This window comes from Bos grunniens, chromosome 14 (assembly GCF_055505025.1).
Source record: "Bos grunniens cultivar Pamir isolate PY7600 chromosome 14, Bosgru_T2T1.0, whole genome shotgun sequence".
Classification (NCBI taxonomy): domain Eukaryota; kingdom Metazoa; phylum Chordata; class Mammalia; order Artiodactyla; family Bovidae; genus Bos; species Bos grunniens.
The window spans coordinates 58,890,700-58,914,137 of record NC_141178.1 but is presented as its reverse complement, the minus strand read 5'-3'; the positions used below and the strand labels follow the sequence as shown (position 1 = coordinate 58,914,137).

General features: G+C 42.1%; 1 protein-coding gene across 1 annotated transcript; it reads right to left on the bottom strand.

The window, feature by feature from the left end:
- Positions 1-547: 547 nt before the first annotated feature.
- On the bottom strand, positions 548-22,770 carry LOC147359482 (short-chain dehydrogenase/reductase family 16C member 6). Its single transcript, XM_086336914.1, has 6 exons — positions 22,450-22,770; positions 10,274-10,405; positions 8,215-8,314; positions 7,148-7,292; positions 2,584-2,709; positions 548-1,208 (listed from the first exon to the last, which is right to left on the bottom strand). Exons 1-6 carry the CDS (start codon positions 22,768-22,770, stop codon positions 1,082-1,084), a joined length of 951 nt encoding a protein of 316 aa, XP_086193040.1. The 3' UTR covers positions 548-1,081.
- Between the last annotated feature and the right edge of the window lie 668 nt (positions 22,771-23,438).

The following is a 23,438-nucleotide window of genomic DNA, read 5'->3' as shown; positions in this document are numbered from 1 at the left end:
TATTGACTGAATTATAAAAATAAGTCTCTTCTTCAAACCAGCAATACAGAGTCTAATATGTACTTTTTTTTTCCTTATGGAGTAAGGAAGAAGAGGGCTTCCTAGCTGGCACTAGTGATAAAGAATCCGCCTGCCAGTGCAGGAGATGTGGGTTTGTTCCCTGGATTGGGAAGATTCCCTGGAGAAGGAAATGCAACCCACTCCAGTATTCTGGCCTGGAGAATCCCATGGGCAGAGGAGCCTGGCAGGCTACAGTCCACTGGGTCACAAGAGTCAGACATGACTGAGCACATGTGCGTGCTGTATGCTAAATCACTTCAGTCGTGTCTGACTCTTTGTGACCCTGTGGACTGTAGCCTGCCAGGGCTACATGGAATGGTTTGCCATGACCTTCTCCAGGGGATCTTCCTGACCCAGGGATTGAACCTGAGTCTCTTATGTCTCCTGCATTGGCAGACGGGTTCTTTACTGCTGGTGCCACTAGGAAACATCATAACACACAAAAAAGCTAAGAATTACAGGCATATTCAGATACAAACAAACATGATTAGTTGTGGACTTATTTTATTGAATAAACAGATTCAGTGCCTCCCTAAGGATCTTGATATGGTCATCCAGCTCCAGTAGGAATTAATAAGCACACAGAAAAGTGTTATTTTTCTTAACAGCTGTACTAAAAATTTTCTTTACATATAATATTTAAAAATTATCAGCCTAAAACTGCAATTTAAAAAGTCTATTTGTAGTTACTCTTTTTCTAAAAGTATCATCTACTCTATTTAAAAATTAAATTAAGGTTAATTTGCATTAATATGTTTTTATTAATACACTGTATTCTCTGAGTTCTCTGACATTGGAACAGCTGCAGTGTTGTTTTTTTTTTTTCTAATCAAACTAAAAAGTGACAGGAAACTTGAGTATGTAATGTGAATGCCTAGGGAGGTTGTGAGAGTGTCAGCTATGTCCCAGTGAGCACTTCTGGAAGCCTCGGTCATTGCTGGAAGTCTGGAGTGCTCTGAGTATGAACAAGACTTCCGGTGGCTGCTCCTCATGACACTTATTACCACGTCTGGAGTTTTAGCTACTGTTGTTTCCTCTCGGTTTTGGTCTGAACTTCCCCTGATTTCTCTCGTTCTATAAATGAAGTCAGGGAAATGTCCATTCCAAGGTACTCAGCCATGGTCATCATCATGTTTGTAGATATTATTCTAGAGAAAAGCAGAGGGAAAAAATTCAGAATGCTTTAGAAGGAGTCAAAGAGACATCTTCAGGGAATTCCCTGGCGGCACAATGGTTAGGGCTCCGGGTTTCCACTGCAGGAGGCATGGGTTCCATCCCTGGAGGGGGAACTAAGTTCCCACATAACACGTAGTGCGGCCAAACAAATAAATAAGTAAACAAAAGAGAAATATCTTTGTAAAGATTACTTGTGAATTCTCGTGGCTCACACTGTGTGCTTGTCACTGCTGAGAGGGACGAATGTGGAAATGTTGCATCACGGGCACTGAATGCTGTCTACAGAGCTTTGAACAGTCCCAGTGCTCAGGCCACAAAGTGTGTTCGTTGTTCGGTTGTGTCCAACTCTTTGCGACCTCTTAGACTGGGGCCTGAGGGCTCCTGTATCCATAGGATTCTCCAGCAAGAATACTGGGAGTGGGTTGCATACCCTTCTTCAGGGAATCTTCCTGACCTAGGGATCAAATCCGGGTCTCCTGCCTTGCAGGCAGATTCTTTACCATCTAAGCCACCATGGCAACCCCATTAGCGGTTTAATCCTGCAAAAATGACTAATGGTCTTTAAGCCTCAGTTACTTGAAGTGTGATAAACCACGCAAGGCTGTCATGCAGAGTCTGGCCCAGGTAGACACTTGATGAATCTTACACGTTGTTCTCTCTTCTCTTCAGAGAAGATAGTGGGCCTGGCCTAAATGCACTCACAAAAACTCTGGAACTCTAAGCGTGAAGTTACAGGTCCTCTTTCACCAGAGGAAGTGAGAAACTTGTCAAAAATCCTTAATATTTTTCTGGCAATGCACTCGGGTTTATTGGCCCTTTGTTTTCAAAATAGAATTTTGTGTCAGCTGAACTGATAGAATTCACCTCCCGTCATTGGGGTTCTATTTGTTTTTCTTGAAATTAATAACTTTTATTCTCTAAGAGGGCTTCCCAGGTGGCACTAGTGGTAAAGAATCCACCTGCCGACATAAGAGACGTGTGTTTGGTCCCTGGGTCAGGAAGATTCCCCTGGAGAAGGGAATGGCAACTCACCCCAGAGTTCTTACCTGGAAAATCCCATGGACAGAGGAGACTGGCAGGCTATAACTATGTGGTTATAAACAGTCAGACACGACTGGAGCAACTTAGCACTCTGTAAGAACCAACAGTTTCTGAATTTTCTCAGGGTCTGGAATAACCAAGCACAGCTAGAATTAGTCCAATAAGTTGCCCTGGCATTGTTTAGATATTATTCTTCCTTCAACCTTAAGAAAGATACAAGGTTGCTTTCTGGTAAAAGAGGTAGCAATGATGAGAGCAATTTGTTCACAAACAACCAAAATGATAGAGAAGTCATTATTCACTTACTGTTTCAGGAACAATGCAACATGCGAGAATCTGGGCATTATCAAGTACAACTGCTCCTCTAAAATAGCATTTAAAATACTTTGGGCAGCATACTCCTGAGTCAGCATGGGCAACAAAAGTGGATACCTGGAATAAAAAAAATCACAAAAAGTTATATTGTTAAAGTGGTATTTTTTTGCTGCCATCAGTCAGTTCAGTTCAGTTCAGTTGCTCAGTCATGTCCGACTCTTTGCAACCCCATGATTAGCAGCACGCCAGGCCTCCCCGTCCATCACCATCTCCTGGAGTTCACTCAGACTCACGTCCATCGAGTCGGTGATGCCATCCAGCCATCTCACCCTCTGTTGTCCCCTTCTCCTCCTGCCCCCAATCCCTCCAGGCATCATAGTCTTTTCCAATGAGTCAACTCTTTGCATGAGGTGGCCAAAGTACTGGAGTTTCAGCTTTAGCATCATTCCTTCCAAAGAACATCCAGAGCTGATCTCCTTTAGAATGGACTGATTGGATCTCCTTTCAGTCCAAGGGACTCTCCAGAGTCTTCTCCAACACCACAGTTCAAAAGCATCAATTCTTCGGCACTCAGCTTTCTTCACAGTCCAACTCTCACATCCATACATGACCACAGGAAAAACCATAGCCTTGACTAGACGGACCTTTGCTGGCAAAGTAACGTCTCTGCTTTTCAATATGGTGAGCACTAATTATTAAATTTTAGATATCAAGTCATCAACATATGTCTATAAATATGCAAATCATGTGTAAATACTAGAAAAAGGCTTGTGTTTTCTCTCGTGATCATATTGGGACCAGTGCTAACACGTTTCCAGCTTCCCCAGTGGCTCAGTGGCAAAGAATCCGCTGGCAATGCAGGAGCCCCAGGAGATGCATGTTCAATCCCTGGGTCGCAAAGATCACCTGGATAAGGAAATGGGTACTCATTCCAGTATTCTTCCCTGGGAGATGTAATGGATGGAGCAGCCTGGTGGGCTACAGTCTATGGGGTCACAAGAGTCAGACATGACTTAGCGAGTAAACAAAAGCTAACGTATTTCATTTCCTGGAGTGAACTCCTGGCCTTTATTGATTTTCTCCTCTTTGATGGTCTAGATCTATGGAAGGAAGTGCTTTGAGATTTTTTTCCATATTTTTCTTTTCTGTCTTTCAGCCCAAACATCAGATAGCTGTATACTATTAAGAAGTGAAACTGCAAAATTATTTTACCCAAAGGAAAGCGCTCCTGAGCATGTATAATGTGGCTTTATTTTAGGCACATTATTGTTACTACAGTAAGCAAACTCAGATGTTTGCAAAATCAATTGGAGTTGAAATGGGATGAGCATGTAATGAAGCTCCCATTAGACATTATTTTGACATTTTATACTTTTATATTATGCTTCTGTGTTTCTTGAACCACACCTCTTCAAAAATTCTATTTTTGTGTGTGGGCTCAATCACTTAGTTGTGTCTAGCTCTTTGCAACTCCATTGGCTGTAGCCTGGCAGGCTCCTCTGTCCATGGGATTTTCCAGGCAAGAATACTGGAGTGGGTAGTCATTTATATGTAAATAATGTTTTTCATTAAATTTGGGAGGTTTTCAGCATCATTACTTTAAATGTTTTTTTTTTTTATTTTATTTTATTTTTAAACTTTATATAATTGTATTAGTTTTGCCAAATATCAAAATGAATCCGCCACAGGTATACATGTGTTCCCCATCCTGAACCCTCCTCCCTCCTCCCTCCTCCCTCCCCATACCATCCCTCTGCGTCGTCCCAGTGCTCTAGCCCCAAGCATCCAGTATCATGCATCGATCCTGGACTGGCATCTTGTTTCATACATGATATTTTACATGTTTCAATGCCATTCTCCCAAATCTTCCCACCCTCTCCCTCTCCCACAGAGTCCATAAGACTGTTCTATACATCAGTGTTTCTTTTGCTGTCTCGTACACAGGGTTATTGTTACCATCTTTCTAAATTCCATATATATGCATTAGTATACTGTATTGGTGTTTTTCCTTCTGGCTTACTTCACTCTGTATAATATTTAAATGGTTTTTTTGACCATTTCTCTTATTTCTTTGTTACTCTCCTTGTGTATATGTTGATGTGATTAAAGGTGTCCCAGCATTCTCTGAGGAGCTGTTCCTTTTTTTCCATTTATGTTTTCTCTTCCTTCTGGTTGCATATTCTCTGTTCATTTGTCTTGAGGTTCACTTTTTTTTTTTCTACCAGCCAAAATCTACTGTTGAGCTGCTCTAGTGTATCTTCCTTTTCATTTACTCTTCTTTTCCAATCCCAAAGTTACATTTGCTTAAAAAAATCTGTATTTATTTATTAATATTTGATGAAACATCTCCATTCTAAAAATATGGATTTCTTTAGCTCTTTGAATGGATTTAAAATAGCTTGCTTTGAAGTTTGTCTGCTAAGTCCAACACCTGGGTCCTTTTCAAAGCAATTTCCATTGCCTATGGGTTTTTCTCATGTATGGGTCACACTTTTCTGTGTATTTGCCTATCTTACTTTTTTATTAAAAACTGAACATTTTAGATGATATATGGTAGCAACTCTGGATAACTGTCCTCTGCAATTGTTTGCTTGTTTATTTCCTCAGTCACTTGGCTGAAACTAGTTCCATGAGGTCTAGCTCTCCTCCAAGGTGTGGCTTCTGATGTCATTCCTTGAAGGACTCCATCCAGGGAAACTGTGTTTTTAACCCGGCAATCTTTGACTGCCTCTTTCTCTTAAGCCTCTAGCTGGTCTGCCTCTATTTGTATCGTATCTACCTCTTATGCTGTAGTTTGCTAGCTGGTGGTGCTATTTTTTTTTTTTGAAGATGCTCTGATTTATGGTTTTATCCAATGGCAGAGGGAGAAAGATGCCAGTCTTTGCTGCTGACTGTGACCTTGTCTGTCAGAACCTCTGTTATGAAGCAGGAGTTGGGTGATGATAAAATGACTCTTTACTGGGTTTCTCACCCTACTTATCAAACAGAGTCTGGGGGAATGGTAGGAAGTAATGCTGCCACCCAGCTGCTGTTACTAGCCTGTATGGATCTTCCAGCACCCAGAACCTGGGGCTTGGGGTCTGCTCATTTTTACTGTTGGGTAAGTCTACCACACATAGGTTTTTTTGCCACATGACTGCTGCTCCAACAACAAAGAGCTATGGAAAGAGGAACTGGCTTTCTTCAACAATAGCCTCTCCCCAGGTCTTTCCTACCTTGGAGGTGGAGGAGCAAGCACTGTCTGACTGAGTCTATCCATTCATTATAGGCCTTCTACAGAAATCGGGATCTTTGAGTATTCACCTGTTGCCAAACTGCCCAGCGGAGTTCTCCTTCTCTGGGGACTGGTGTGTGTGTGCACGCTGCATGCTCGGTTGCTTTTTGTGACCCTACAGACTTTAGCCCACCAGGTTCCTTTGTCCATGGGATTCTCCAGGCAAGAATACTGGAGTGGGTTGCACTTCCTCCTCCAGAGGATCTTCCCTACCCAGCGATCGAACTCGAGTTTCTTGTGGCTCTTGCATTGGCAGGCGGGTTCTCTGCCACCGAGCCACCTGGTAAGCCCCTCCAGAGACTGGGGGACATGGGAATTACCACTGGTTTGCCAAGCCCCTGAAACAGCTGTTCTGCAAGGCAGAGCTGTTGTGTGGAGGATGAGTGTAGTTCCTGGTTCCAATGCCAAGGCCTCTCAGAGTTCTTACTGAATTTCTGTAGGTTTTGTTAAATAAATACTTCTCAATGGATTGCATGCTCTTTGGTCAATCTCCAAATATTTTAAATGATTGTCTTTGCTAATGTTGACTTGCATGGTAGATGTTTCTTTGTGAGAGTTTTTCCCCTGCAGTACTGTCAACTCCATCACCTGTTTTGACACTTTAAATTTAATCTTACGATTTCCCTAGACTCTAAATAGCCTCATTGCTTTTTAGACAGGCTTTTTGTTGGCTGTCTCTCTTTCCTACAGATATAGCTGATCATAGCATTTGGTTCCTGTCAATCCCCTTTTTAGCAATTGTAATGACTACACTGGCCCTAGACCATGTCTATATTTCTCAGTATACTCTACTGATTGGCTCTTTTGTATAAAAGTCTTCGTATTTCACTTGTTTCTTCCTTGGTCTATTCTACCAAATATAAACGTATATCATCCTCCAATACTTCCCCACATATATTAGTCAGTCTTTCAAAATATTTTATCTTTTGGATGATTTTTACTTCACTATTCTTTTTAGAAAGGAAATTATCTTCTCAACACAACAATGCTAAAGATTTTAATAACTTCTCACTACCAAGTTTTCTGTTATATTGTAATATTCTGATTAGCAATTTAAGTTTATGTTTTCACTATACCATATGCTCATAACCATATTATTATCCTTAAATGGTGTAAACTCATTAATTTAATGCAGGTTGAAAGTTTTCTTTGACTAACTCAGGCATTCTACCGATGTCTTTTGTTTTACTTTTCATATTTCAAAACTTCAAAATGAAAGATGATAATTACCTATATGGAAGATTATCATAAGAGCGAAGATTACTGTAAGATTTCACTTACTTGGTTGAACAGCCCTCAAACATTCCAGTTTTGATAAAATATGGGCAAACAATGGTGGTGTTAATTTTGCTTTTTTGTAGTAGCCTTAATTCAAAGTGGAGAGACTCCGCAAAGCCATAAGCTGCAAACTTGCTGGCACAGTAATCTGAAACAGAGTGAGGAGCTGTTAGCAACAGACTTTGACAAGTTAATTCATGGAATTGTTTTGAAAATGGAAACTCCCTTCCCTTTCTTTGGCTTATTCTGGGGGCAAAGTGAAAGTGTCAGTCACTCAGTCATGTCCTAAGTGCGTGATTCTCCATGCAAGAATACTGGAGTGGGTTGCCATGCCCTCCTCCAGGGGATCTTTCTGACCCAGGTATCAAACCTGAGTCTCCTGCATTTGCAGGCAGATTCTTTACCATCTAAGCTACCAGGGAAAGCATCACTTAAAGTCATTTTCTGTGGCCACTCCACTTCTATAGCTCTATACAGCATACCAACAACAAAATGAAAATGATTTCAATTTCTCTTAACCCAAGAAGACTACAAAGCCAACTGGTTCTTTTTTTCTCTTTGTGTTATTTTTTATTAAGAAGAGAGTGATTTTATTATTTTAAAATATATGTATTTGGCTGCCTCAGGTTGCACTTACATCATGCAGGATCTTTCCTTGTGGACTCTCTAATTGTGGTGCATGGGCTTAGTTGCTCCATGGCATGTGGGATGTTAGTTCCCTGACCAGGGATCCAACCCACATCGCCTGAATTGCAAGGCAGATTCTTAACCACTGCACCACCAGGGAAGTCCCACCACTGTTATTTTATATAGAGGAGGGGAGCAGCAATACGAATGGACCTAGAGATGGGCATACTAAGTGAAGTAAGCCAGACAAAGACTAATACCATACGATATCACTTATGTGTGGAATTCAAATTTGGGAAATGGGAAGGAATCCTGGTGTTACAAACAGAGCCAAATGTACTAGAGACTTCCCCTTGGTGCAGAAGAGTTTTCCATGCCTTAGAAGAGTCCTGACTTCTGGGTGCTGTGAGCTGGAGATACAAAGTCACGGGTGGAGCACTCACCTGACAGTCCGTTGATCCCAATGATTCCTGCAAAACTTGAAATGCAGACTAAGTGACCATGGTTAGCTTCAAGCATGGCAGGAAGGAAGGCTTTATAAGTCTGGAAGATATAAACGCACTGTGTCAATATTCATTACTCATTTATTACTCTTTCTGCTCAAGTATGTGATTAACTTATAAGCTTACTTAATAAATATTTATTTAACACCTGATGTTTGCATGTTGGACTCTTTGCGGCCCCATGGACTGCAGCCTGCCAGGCTCTTCTGTCCATGGGATTTCCCAGGCAAAAATAGTGGAATGGGTTGCCATTTCCTTTCTCCAGGGAATCTTCCTGACCCAGGGATCCAACTGGCATCTCTTATGTTGCTAACATTTTTCTGTTTCCAGTTGAAAATAATGTTTTCCTCACAGGGAAAAGGTGACTGGATATTTCAAGGGTCTGTTTGTATTTCTAGCCCTATGTGTCAGTGGAGGGCTTTTTAAAGACATTCTAGAAGATAAATTTATATTATAAAGACATTATTTGTTCTGGATGTACAGATTCCCAGCATTAAAGGGAAGAGAAAGGAATGCAAGTATGTGTTGAGGAAGCATTTAGTCATCAAAAACATATCAATGAAACTTTGGGAATATAATTTAAACCAGAGACATACATACGAATCCAGGTTTACATATATGTACAATCAAGGTAACTCTGAAATAATGACATGTGTTTGATAAATAGGTATATCTATTTTCCCTGATTTGATCACATGTGGGGTGTAATACAAACAAGTGTCAGATTTGCTTGTCTTTATTTTATTGTATTTGTTGTAAGATTCCATTTTTCTTATGCAAAAGTTCAATGACTGAATTTCCTAAATGTTTTCCCCCTGGTTATAGATTAAATCAGTTATCACTATTTCCATAAAATAGCTCAGTTTATGAAGATGGCAAATATGTGTTCAGTTGAATTGCAACAAATGATGACTTTATTGTTAAAAAAAAAAAAAGAACTAGTATTTTTGAACTTTGGACAGGTTTCCAATTACTTGGACTTTGTTTCTCTACCTGCATTGCCTTTTGCAATTTTAAAAAATTACCTTTTGGACAATCTTTTAATATCAACAGTAACTGTGTTACTCTGTAGTGTCAACTTAAAAGACTTCAATACTTTAGAAGAATATTCAGTTGGGTCAATTTACAAGAAATATTTGGCTCCCCATAAAATTTTAAAAGAAGTTCAAAGTCATAAGCAAAAGCATGGAGGCACCTAGCAGACTGTGGTGTGGACAAGGAATGCTGCCTGCCACCCTTGGACATCAAGGAGATCAAGCCAGTCAATCTGAAAGGAAATCAAACCTAAATATTCATTGAAAGGATTGATGTTGCAGCTGAAGCTCCAACACTTTGACCACCTGATGCAAAGAATGGACTCATTGGAAAAGACTTCATTGCTGGGAAAGATTGAAGGCAGGAGGAGGAGGAGGAGGTGACAGAGGAGGAGGAGGAGGCGACAGAGGATGAGATGGTTGGATGGCGTCACCAACTCAGTGGACATGAGTTTGAGCAAGCTGCGGGAGATGGTGAGGTACAGGAAAGCCTGGCATGCTGCAGTCCATGGGATCGCAGAGAGTCAGACATGACTCAGCAATTGAACAATAATACCAGTAAACAAAGGATGTTTTGGCCATCAAGCCCATAACCACCTCTGCCTCCAACTCTGGATAGGCCAAGAGTTCTGCTTAGTCTATCAATGGGAACTCACAAATGGTCTATCAACAGATAAATGGTTGACTAATTGTTTATAGAATTCGGGCTTCCCTTGTGGCTCAGCTGGTAAACAAGCTGCCTGCAATGCGGGAGATCTGGGTTTGATCCTTGGGTTGGGAAGATCCAGTGGAGAAGGGAAAGGCTACCAACTCCAGTATTCTGGCCTGGAGAGGCCAGAATTCACATGGACTATAGTCCATGGGGTCACAAAGAGTTGGACACGACTGAGTGACTCTCACTTATAGAGCTACATGAAATTCTCATATTCACCAACAAAACAAAATGAAAAAGAAAGAAGACTTACCCAGAAGTGAGACATGACGTTGACAAGAAATGATCTTTCCACCATGTGGTCTGGAGTTTTGAGGAACTCTCTTCCTGTCACGACCCCTGCATTGTTAATGAGGATGGTCACATTGCCCACTTCCTTCTTAACCTGTGCAGAAGTGAGGCAAATAATTCAATTACGTTAGGTTACTTATTTTTCCATGCCATTATTATTATTTTTTTTTTTTACTTTATTCAGGTAGTTTCTTTAAACATAGCTATTTTCTCTCTCTCATAGAAATTCAGCAAGTTTAAAGTAGCTTTATGATTGATTGTGTAAAAAAACACATTGATTTGCCAGTTTTGCTTATCTTTGTGTGTGTGCAGAGAGGACTGGGTGTTGCAGTGTGTTTTCTCTGCCTCTATTTTTGTCATGTTACCGTCCCTTTTTGCCAGAGGTGAATGCCAGGGGTACTGCAGAGTCCTGTCTCTATTTCCCTGTGTGGCTCTCAATGTCTCCCTTTGGATGGTGCTTGTGTCTTTCTTCAACCAGGTGTGTGTGGCAGTTACTTCTGTAGGTGCCCTCTTCCTGACTCCTCTGTGACAGGGTGCAGGAGCTCATCCCATCCCTGTAGGGCATGGCCAGTCCTGAGCACAAAGACATCCCAAACACAGGTATGTTGGATCCCACCTGTGGGATCACAGGTGTCTGTGGGCCTGTGACCTCTGTCAAAAAGACCTCCCCAGGTCTGATAGTTGTCTATGCCCAATTACTTCCCTGAGTTTCCAGCTGTGCTACCACTGCTGCATCCTGAGGGTCTTCCTTCACCCTTCCTTCTGAATTGCTTACCTCATCTGCGTACAGAACCTACTACCACCAGCCCTGCTTGGAGGAAGCTAGGCTCCAGGAAACACTGCAGTGACCTTGATAAAGCTGGTTTGGGGTAAAATATGATGTAAAGCATGATGTATGTTCAAACGACGATTTGAAGATGTTTTTGCCCTGAACTGTATCTTTGGTGCTGTCATGACAATCTGTTCTTTTTTCCAAACAGGAAGTTCGGAAAAAACTTGACTTGGTTGTCCTGGTCCCACCTACTGCTCTGTGTGGAGGCTTCCAGATCACATGGTGGGAGATATTAGGGAAAAACTGCTCCTGATGTCATCAAGTTGAACAGGCTCTGAAAGGAAGAATTACTGTTGCTGTACCGATGTTGTGCAGAGGGATTAGGCCCTTCTGCTTTGGAGAGGGGCAGTACAGGGACAAACACCCAAGAGATGTGAGCTTTTGGCTTGATGAGGGAGCCAGTGTGAGCAAGTGCTTGATCTTAGACCAACTTGGGGAGGAACTTGGGTCTCTGGAGGATGGGAAATCTTTGGTGTAAGGCATTCTTAAATATTTAAGAAAAATTCTTTGCAGCCAAAGATGGAGAAGCTCTATACAGTCAGCAAAAACAAGACCAGGAGCTGACCGTGGCTCAGATCATGAACTCCTTATTGCCAATTTCAGACTTAAATTGAAGAAAGTAGGGAAAACCACTAGACCATTCAGGTATGACCTAAATCAAATCCCTTATGATTATACAGTGGAACTGAGGAATAGATTTAAGGGACTAGATCTGATAGATAGAGTGCCTGATGAACTATGGAATGAGGTTCGTGACATTGTACAGGAGACAGGGATCAAGACCATTCCCATAGAAAATAAATGCAAAAAAGCAAAATGGCTGTCTGGGGAAGCCTTACAAATAGCTGTGAAAAGAAGAGAAGTGAAAAGCAAAGGAGAAAAGGAAAGATATAAGCATCTGAATGCAGAGTTCCAAAGAATAGCAAGAAGAGATAAGAGAGCTTTCCTCAGCAATCAATGCAAAGAAATAGAGGAAAACAACAGAATGGGAAAACTAGAGATCTCTTCAAGAAAATTAGAGATACCAAGGGAACATTTCATGCAAAGATGGGCTCAATAAAGGAGAGAAGTGGTATGGACCTAACAGAAGCAGAAGGTATTAAGAAGAGATGGCAAGAATACACAGAAGAACTGTACAAAAAAGATCTTCACGACCCAGATAATCACGATGGTGTGCTCACTGACCTAGAGCCAGACATCCTGGAATGTGAATTCAAGTGGGCCTTAGAAAGCATCACTACGAACAAAGCTAGTGGAGGTGATGGAATTCCAGTTGAGCTATTTCAAATCCTGAAAGATGATGCCGTGAAAGTGCTGTACTGAATATGCCAGCAAATTTGGAAAACTCAGCAGTGGCCACAGGACTGGAAAAGGTCAGTTTTCATTCCAATCTCAAAGAAAGGCAATGCCAAAGAATGCTCAAACTAGCGCACAATTGCACTCATCTCACAGGCTGGTAAAGAAATGCTCAAAATTCTCCAAGCCAAGCTTCAGCAATATGTGAACTGTGAACTTCCTGATGTTCAAGCTGGTTTTAGAAAAGGCAGAGGAACCAGAGATCAAATTGTCAACATCTGCTGGATCATGGAAAAAGCAACAGAGTTCCAGAAAAACTTCTATTTCTGCTTTATTGACTATGCCAAAGCCTTTGACTGTGTGGATCACAATAAACTGTGGAAAATTCTGAAAGAGATGGGAATACCAGACCACCTGATCTGCCTCTTGAGAAATTTGTATGCAGGTCAGGAAGCAACAGTTAGAAGTGGACATGGAGGGGTACTCTTTCTACCCCCTTCTGATGCCTATGTCAGAAGCTTTCTCTATCTCCTTTATACTTTAATAAAACTTTATTACACAAAAGCTCCGAACGATCAAGCCTCGTCTCTGGCCCCGGATTGAATTCTTCTCCTCCGGGGGCCAAGAAGCCCGGTGTATTCGTGTGATTCAACAACAACCTTTCATCTTGGGGGCTCGTCCGGGATCCTTCAGGACAAGGTAAGGGAGCTTGGAGCTTTAGTTCTTTGTTCTCTTAGCGAACACGTTTTCTGCCGTGCTTTACTAACTCTACCGTGTGCTTGTGTGAATGAATGGCATGCCCTGCGTGAAGCAAGTAAGGGGCCCTGCTCTGCGGTTCCATGGTGATCTCATACAGCTTATGGCAGAAACCTGTCAGGGCGTTATACTGACCTGCCAATGCCAAGAGGCACCCAATGTCTCCTTCGGGAACCGACCAGAAATGGGCGAAGCGTGTGGACCGAACTCTCCTTTCTCGGTCAAACTTTTCGGTCTCTTTGACCATTTCATAACCCCTTGGGAATTAGAAGTACTAACCTAATCTATCGGATCATAGACTTTCAAGGGACTTGTGATCTATACTGTTATTGTGTACTGTGGCTTAGGTCCCAAACTTGGATTGGTAGTCAAGAAAGTGTCTAGCCTCGCTAGGAATCGAAAGTTCATAAGCTAGATGGAGCTCTAGCTCCCAGAACATCTCTGAGGTTAAAGGTTACTCAGATTGGGACTGCGATGGGTTTTTTTTTTTTTTTTTTTTTCCTTTGGTAACGCTGGCTCTTAGTGGATCAGAAGAGGCTGTTATACTGGTGTGGTGATGCTTGGAAAGAACATCTCAGTTTTATGTTTGTGTCGGTCTTATTGTGGTCAGGAAATACTCAGGGTCGTGCACAGGCACTCAGGTGATGAATGTTTCCCCTAGTAGTCTTAGCTTGGGAGGCATTTCGGAAGGTTACTCTGATTCACCCCAGGTGACATCAGAGGCAAGCAAGGTTAAGGGTGAAGAGCTGGACGTCAAGTAGGGATGCTATCAAGTCTACCCCTGGTACATCCCCACCCCATCTCGGTGGTAGAACCGGGAGGGACGAGTACGGCGCCTGCGTCGGTAAGGGACAGACTAAGTCCCACCAGGAAGGAAAAGCTTTTGGTGTAACGTCTGTCTACACCCCCATCTAGAGCAGGGAGGGACACCTCCAGTAGAAAAATGGCCTGGTCGCTTTTTTTCTCTCTTACAGATGGGAGCTAACAATTCCAGCCTCACTCCTTTGAACTGTATCCTGAAAAGCTGGGATAGATTTGATCCCCAGGGCTTAAAGAAGACACACTTGGTCTTCCTATGTGATACTGCATGGCCACGGTATCCATTGGAGGACGGCGAACGGTGGCCAGTTGGAGGGTCTCTTAAGTATAATACTGTTCTACAACTAGACCGGTTCTGTAAGGAACAAGGGAAATGGGTAGAAGTAGCATATGTGTTGCCCTTTTTCTCTCTGTGAAATATGCCAGACTTATGTCCTAAGAGTATAGATTTGGGCGTGAAATCTTCAGCTCCCTCCTGTCCTCTTACTTTGCCCCCGTACAGGGATTCAAACTGGGATTCAAACTGCCCACATGGAGGTCCAAACAACCCCTATCTCAGTACGACCTCAGACTACTCTGGTTTCAGTAGAAACTCAGACCATCGAAGTAAGAGATGAGATGGAGGACAGGAGACAAAGAGAAGAGAAAAAACAGGTTTCTCCAATCTATCCCTGGGATCATATGCACAGAGCAGCCAGAGAGACTGAGGAAAAGCCACACAAGCTGTTGCTTCTTTGTAAAACACCCACCAGGAGAAATAATCAGTCTGTGAGAGTTAATAAGCCTTTCTCTTATTAAGAAATACAAAGAATCAAGGAGGATCTGGGAGACTATTTAGAGGATCCAGAAAAATATATTAGAGCCTTTAAAGGTGTTACTCTGCTTTATGACCTCACTTGGAAGGATGTGATGTATATCTTGGGACAAACGCTGACTCCTGAGTCAAAGACTCGAGTTTTGGGAAAAGCGGTTGCTTATGGAGATGAATGGCTTGGTAATGAATCAGTAGAGAAGACGGAGAACAAGATAGCGGCCCTCCCCACTGGGAATCAGGAGGTCCCAACTATAGAACCAGACTGGGACTACAACACAGCTAAAGGAAGATGGGATCAGAGTCATTTTGTTAGATGTATTCTTGAGGGACTTAGGCAGGCACGTTCTAAGCCTTTAAACTATGGCAAATTGGCAGACATAGAACAGGAGGAGAAAGAAGCTCCTGGTAAATTCCTAGATAGACTGAGAGAAGGCCTTCGCAGATTCACTGAGATTGATCCCGAAAGTGAAGAGGGAAAAGTGATCTTAAAGTATAGATTTCTCACTCAGTCGGCTCCAGATATCCGCCGTAAGCTATTAAAACAGGCGTATGGACCAAATCAGTCTTTAGATACTCTGTTACAACTGGCTCAGACAGTCTATTATGGTAGGGAATATGAGGAAAAGAAAGAAAGGCAAAAAAAGACAAAGGAAAAGGCGGAAGCCTTCGCCATGGCTATGAAAAACGTTCTTAAACAGCCTGAGAAAAATGCCCAGAGGGGCCCAGGTGAAAAGTGATGGGCTTGCTACTACTGTGGAAAGGAGGGGCACCTCAAGCGGGATTGCCCTCAGGCATCTAAGCCGCCCCCGGCTCCATGTCCGGTCTGCAAAGGACCACACTGGAAGAGAGACTGCCCCCAGAGGCGTAGGTCTCCGGGGTCGGACTCTCAAGACAATCAGGACTGAAGGTGCCCGGGGGTCCCCATACAAGCTCCCGTCCTAATTACACCTGAGGAACCCCGGGTATTAATAGTTGTGGGGGGCCAATCCGTCGATTTCCTTTTAGATACTGGGGCAACTTATTCTGTGCTTACTGAAGCCCCTGGCCCACTTTCTTCCCGATCTGCTTCCATAATGGGACTGTCTGGACGAGCCAAAAGGTATTATTTCAGTTATTCTTTATCTTGCAACTGGGATTCTGTGCTGTTTTAACACGAGTTTCTGATCGTGCCAGAATCTCCCTCACCCCTTTTGGGAAGGGATATACTGAGCAAGGTCCATGCCTCTGTTTTCATGAATATGGAGCCCTCCCTTTCTCTCCCTTTAGTTGAACAAAATGTAAATCCTAGAGTATGGGCTGATGGAAAATCTGTGGGTCGAGCACAAAATGCTATTCCTGTAGTTGTTAAGCTCAAAGACCCACACATATTTCCACATAAGAAGCAGTATCCACTGAAACCTGAAGTTAAGGAAGGGTTAAAACCCATCATCTAAAATTTAAAGGAGCAGGGACTATTAATTCCCTGTAATAGTCCTTGCAACACTCCTATTTTGGGTATAAAGAAATCGAATGGTAAATGGAGACTAGTTCAAGATTTATGAATAATAAATGAGGCTGTAGTTCCTTTACACCCCGTGGTGCCTAATCCTTATACTCTATTGTCTGAAATTCCTGAACGGGCCAAATATTTCTCAGTAATTGATTTAAAGGATGCCTTCTATTCAGTGCCTTTGGCGGAAGAAAGTCAATTCCTATTTGCCTTTGAAGACCCTACGCAGCCAGCTTCTCAGTTAACCTGGACAGTTTTGCCCCAGGGATTTCGTGACAGTCCTCACTTATTCGGACAAAGTTTGTCACGGGATCTACAAAATTTTAATAGCTCTGAAGCAGTGGTGTTACAATATGTAGATGATATTTTGCTCTGTGCTGAGACAGAGGAAGCTTGTTCGCGAGCCTCAGAAGATTTTTTAAACTTTCTGGCAGGCTGTGGTTACAAGGCATCAAGAGAAAAGGCTCAGCTTTGTCAACAATCAGTTAGATATCTGGGCCTAATCATATCAGAAGGGACTAGGGCCATAGGCCCTGAGAGAATTAAACCTATACTAAATCACCCCCTACCTATGACTTTAAGACAATTGAGAGGATTTTTGGGAATCACAGGTTACTGTCGAATTTGGATTCCAGGTTATGGGGAACTTGCCCAGCCTTTATATAAACTTATAGCTGAAACTCAGCAGGCCCAAACCGACAAACTGGTTTGGTCTCCAGAAACTCAAAAGGCTTTTAAGGTTCTTCAGACTGCTCTCCTGCAAGCTCCAGCTCTGAGGTTGCCCACAGGGTCAGAATTTAATTTGTTTGTCACTGAAAGAAAAGGTGTGGCATTGGGAGTTTTGACACAACCCCGAGGGCCTCACCAGCAACCTATTGCTTATCTAAGCAGAGAATTAGATGTAGTTTCATGTGGGTGGCCCCATTGCCTAAGAGTAATTGGGGCAGCGGCTTTATTAGCACCTGAAGCTTTAAAAATAATTAATGGACGAAACCTTACTGTACTGACTTCTCATGATGTGAGTGGAATCTTAAATTCTAAGGTTAATATTTGGATGACAGACAGTAGGCTTCTTAAGTATCAGTCATTGTTGTTAGAAGGACCAGAAGCTAAGCTTAAAGTTTGTGGAAATTTAAATCCTGCCACTTTCCTTCCTGAGAAGGAAAATGAAACACCTGATCACGATTGTTCTCAATTCCTAACTTTAAACTATGCAGCTTGGGAGGATGTAAAGGATACCCCATTAGACAATCCTGACATGGAAATATTTACAGATGGCAGTTCTTTTGTTCAGGATGGAAACCGTAAAGCAGGTTACGCCGTGGTGACTGCTGAACAGGTTTTGGAAGCAAAATCTCTCCCCCCAGGGAACCAGTGCTCAGTTAGCGGAGCTTGTGCCCCTGACCTCTCTAGAATTAAGCAAAGGGCAGCAGATGGGCCTGATAATCTATGTGAGTCTACTTCTGCTGACTCCAAATATCCTGAGTCTGCCGTTGGATCCTCAAGACAATGTCCTCCTGTCCTGGGCTCACTCCTATGCTGCATTCCACAATCGGTCTAACTGCTGGGTCTGCAGAGAGCTCCCCTCTTTGTCAGTGGAAGGCTTTCTGTGGTGGACATCCCCACTTCAAGAAAAAGACTTTCTCCAAGTCTGTGAATACCTTCGACAACAATCACATGCGATGCCTCTTCTTCATCTGATGACATCTACCAACCCTAAAATGGACTGGTGCAACTTTGTACTCTAACTATGGACATAATGTGACTTATAATTTTGATTCCTCAATTGCCTTACTTTGGGAGACATTAACTAGTTCCCCATGGTGGACAACTATCTTAATTACAATAATTCTGGTTGTTTTGTTTTTGCTGTTTGCTCCCTGCATCTGTAATTGTATAACTGGATTTGTTTCTAGCCGCATGAAAGCTTTTAAGTTACAAATGGTTGCTCAAACTCCTGCTACTGCTGTAGCTTCCTCCAGCTACTATTTGGGGCCCCTGGATCAGATATCCTCAATATGAGGATTAGGAGAATATGTTGCCTCACCAATTTAGGGACAACGCCCCTTGTCAGCTAGGAAGTAGTTATGGAACGAGAACGACGCCCCTTTTCCCTAGGCAACATAATTCTCCTAAAAGAAAAGGGGGGAATGAGAGAGTTCCTAGGCAGGTTGATAGGAAATCTAGGGGTCCCCAAGGAGAGAGGGGTCTGGAATTCTCAAGGAGGAAGAAAGGACAAACTTTTTTTCTTTCTCCACATTCCTTAGGATTATATACCAATAATGTATCCTGCCTAAGGACAGTCTTTGGATTCAACCTTCTGTTATCTTAAAATGTTAATTATGGGATTAGACCTGGTCTTTACAAGGATGTATCTTGCCTGAGGACAGTGTTATCTTAAAATGTAAATTATGGGAGTAGGTCGGAGGAGGTCTTTACAACCTCCAGACATTCTTTGGATTCATTGGAGAGTATATAACTTCATTGTTAACACTAGCAAGCGGGTACTCTTTCTACCCCCTTCTGATGCCTATGTCAGAAGCTTTCTCTATCTCCTTTATACTTTAATAAAACTTTATTACACACACACACACACACACAAAAGAAGTGGACATGGAACAACAGACTGATTCCAAATAGGAAAAGGAGTACATCAAGGCTGTATATTGTCACCCTGCTTATTTAACTTCTATACAGAGTACATCATGAGAAACGCTGGGCTGGAAGAAGCACAAGCTGGAATCAAGATTTCCAGGAGAAATATCAATAACCTCAGATATGCAGATGACACCACCCTTATGGCAGAAAGTGAAGAGGAACTCAAAAGCCTCTTGATGAAAGTGAAAGTGGAGAGTGAAAAAGTTGGCTTAAAGCTCAACATTCAGAAAACCAAGATCATGGCATCTGGTCCCATCACTTCATGGGAAAAAGATGGGGAAACAGTGGAAACAGTGTCAGACTTTATTTTTCGGGGCTCCAAAATCACTACAGATGGTGACTGCAGCCATGAAATTAAAAGACACTTACTCCTTGGAAGGAAGGTTATGACCAACCTAGATAGCATATTCAAAAGCAGAGACATTACTTTGCCAACAAAGGTTCATCTAGTCAAGGCTATGGTTTTTCCAGTTCTCATGTATGGATGTGAGAGTTGGACTGTGAAGAAGGCTGAGCACCAAAGAATTGATGCTTTTGAACTGTGGTGTGGAGAAGACTCTTGAGAGTCCCTTGGACTGCAAGGAGATCCAACCAGTCCATTCTGAAGGAGATCAGCCCTGGGATTTCTTTGGAAGGAATGATGCTAAAGCTGAAACTCCAGTACTTTGGCCACCTCATGCAAAGAGTTGACTCATTGGAAAAGACCTTGATGATGGGAGGGATTGGGGGCAGGAGGAGAAGGGGACAACAGAGGATGAGATGGCTGGATGGCATCACTGACTCGGACGTGAGTCTGGGTGAACTCTGGGAGTTGGTGATGGACAGGGAGGCCTGGCGTGCTGTGATTCATGGGGTCGCAAAGAGTCGGACATGAATGAGTGACTGAACTGAACTGAACTGAATGGTCCCCATCATCCTGTCCAAGAAGATCCCTCAGTCTTAGGGACCCAGAGCTAAGAGGAACTTCATCTAGGTAATAGGATTTAATTTTCACTGCGAGTTTAGGAAAGCATTCCAATCTCAGTTTATAGATCAGGAAACAGAGGTTCTCAGAAGTTAATATTTTGCCAAAGGACAGCTTTTGGCTTTTGAGAAGAATCACAGTGGTTCTCACTCAGTTTTCGACACACATACAAGAAAGTAAAAGCTCTCTTTTACTTAGATTTACTTCTCTGTGGTCAAAATGATTACTTCTGTAACTAACAAATCTCACGTATGTGAACATGCACACAGACACACTAACAAATATAAATAAGTAATTGGACCTGGACATTTGGGAATAAAGCATGACGCTGGTTATTCTAACAAAAAATTCGTTTGTGTACTGAGTCTCTGTGGTGGAGATGAGAAAGTTACCTTAGTCAAATTTTGGGAAATTACTGAGCCCTTTATTTAAAAAAATTTTTTAATATTATCATTGTTTTTTTTTGGCTATGCCCCATGGCATATGGGATCTTGGCTCCCTGACCAGGGATCAAACCCAAGGCCCCTACAGTAGAAGCCTGGAATCTTAACCTCTGACCTCTAGGAAAGTCCCATTACTGAGCCCTTTAGAATGCTGTTATTGAAGTTTCCTATGAATTTCAGGGGTCTGGATAATGTCCATGGCTTGTTGACATTCTGGTAGATAAAGTCTAACATTAGTATTAATATTTGGGTTTCTTGGGAGTTGATAAGTAATTAAAATTATACAGAACAGTCAATAAAATGGTTGACTTAGAAGAATTCTGTTTACAGGACTGTGAGAAAAGAAAAGTCCAAGATACATTCAAATGGTGAAAAGACAATATTTGATTAAAGTTTTTGGCCTCGTTTTCTACTATACAGCAAGGAAATTTTAAACAAGAGGGAAAGATTCATTGGGGGTGATGGAAATTACAGTGCTTTTGATAGAAGGAAGAGGACTGTGAGGGAGTCTTTATTGCTGACACATTGGTGGGTCACTGCTGGGGATGTGGCAGGGGTCTTGATTCCAGGCAGATGGAACCTGGTTCTACTCTGTCACTAATTTGCTCTATGCCTTGGCTTCCTGTCATCAGTAGAGGAGACAATGTAATTGTGCCCACTTTACTATAAAGATTATATATGAATCCAGAGCCTGTTATACAGAGTGAAGTAAGTCAGAAAGACAAATACTGTATATTAATGCATATATATGGAATTTAAAAAGATGGTACTGGCAATCCTATACTCAGGGCAGCAAAGGAGACACAGATGTAAAGAACAGACTTTTGGACTCAGCAGGAGAAGATGAGGGTGGGATTATTTGAGATAATAGCACTGAAACATATACATTACCATATAGAAAGTAGATGACCAGTGTGAGTTCGATGGATGAAGCAGGGCACCCAAAGCTGGTGCTCTGGGACAACCCAAGAGGGATGGGGTCGGGAGGGAGTGGGGAATGAGGTTTAGGATGGAGGGGACACGTGTATACCTGTGGCTGATTCATGCTGATGTATGGCAAAAATCATCACAATATTGTAAAGTAATTATCCAATCAAAATAAATTAATTGAAAAACAAAAGATTATATATGATGATGCTGCAAATTTCAGAGTCCTGATCTGTGATTTAGTGGTGGTCCTGGGACTGCCACTCCCCCACAGGCTCCTTCCCTGAGCTAGCCCCAAAGACCTCCATCTATGAACCTTTCTTGCCACATTGCTTTGGCAAAATAAGACCTGATTTTGAGCCCGCTTGTTCTGTTCTACAATATCCCTGGGATCTATATATAATTACACAGTAAATACCTATTATAATTAAAGCATTTATCAGTACTTAGTGACTGGCAGGCTGCAGTCCATGGGGTAGCAAAGAGTCAGACATGACTTAGAGACTGAACAACGACAAGTGTGAAGTTAGAACGAATATCCATACGTTAAGTCTAAGAGGAAATGTAGTCTAGAAATATGCTTCTTCCCCATCCTCCCGACTTTCTACCCTCAGAACTAGGTGACAGTGGGTGTACACTGGAATCATACAATACAGAGACCTAATACTGTGTCCCCTTGAAGATCATCTGGTCCAGTCTCTTCATTTTACTGATAAAGGAACAAGGACCTGGAGAGGACAGGTAGCTAGGCAGGGCTAGTTCTAGTTTCTACAGACTTCTGGTGGCAATGAGTCACCAGAAAAGCAGCTGGCAACAACTCAAAAGGCTCATCAAATTTACAGTTGCATTGTTTTCTTGTTTCCTTTTCTGGAGGCCACAAATTCAGGTTCTTTTTTTTTTTTTTTTTTGGCTTCAGTCCCCGACTAGGGATTGAACCCACGACCCCTGCACTAGAAGTGGAGTCCTAACCACTGGACTGCCAGGGAAGTCTCCACAAAGTCAGATTTCTGACATGCAGACTCAAGCAAGAGGCATAGGAAAAGAAGTATATGACAAAATTTCTCCTCTTCTTTTTGCAAAAGCACATATTAGATGCAGTACTTTTCTTGGGCAAAGAACTAAGAACACCAGTCAACTTACCTGATCAGCAACTCTGTAGACATCTTGTCTATTACTACAGTCACATGTATAGGCAAATACTTTTGCATCCCTCTCTTCTTTGATCATTCTACATGTTTCCATGTTGCCTTCTTCGTTAATGTCCCATAGAACTAAAATGGCTCCAAGACTGGCAAATTTGATAGCTAATAACCTCCCAAGTCCACTTGCAGCTCCTGTTATAAGGACAATCTCTCCCGTAACATCCTTTTTCTTCTTGGGAATTATCTTGTAATATAAAGATTCTAAAAAATAATATAGAAATTTCCCCAAAAATATGGAGGTGTCGAGAAGCACATTCATATTGATTCACTGAAGAAAGTAACGTCCTAATTAGGAAAAAAGGTAACTGATAAATTCATGACATTATCACAATTGCAACACATATAAAACACTTAGTCCAAGGGAATTTACCTTTGAGACATCAGTTCTTCAAAATACATATTTTGGCAACAACTGCTACCATCGTTGAATGTTTGAATTATATAAGTAATGAGCATGAAAACATTTTATGTTGACAAGAATCTTTCCAACTTGCAGGGTACTTCCTTACAGGTAATCTAATTTGATTTACAGGTAGATCTCAATTTACTAGGAGAGCTTCATAGTGAAAGACATACATTGCATGACTCCTAAACCAAGATTCTGGACTCTCCCATGGTCGTTTTTCTGTTATATGAACTCAATTCATGATCTTATATCTAATAGAAATTAATATAGAAGTAATATTTCTTGCAATATAAATCTTTTTATATTTTCACATGCACGTGTGGGTGCCAAGTCTGTTCAGTCATGTCCAACTCTTTGGCCTATGGACTGTAGCCCGCCAGGCTCCCCTGTCCATGGGATTCTCCAAGTAAGAATACTGGAGTGGGCTGCCATGCCCCCTCGAAGGGATCTTCCTGACCCAGGGATTGAACCCATGTTTCAGTCTTCTTTATTGGCAGTCGGGTTCTTTACCACTGGCACCA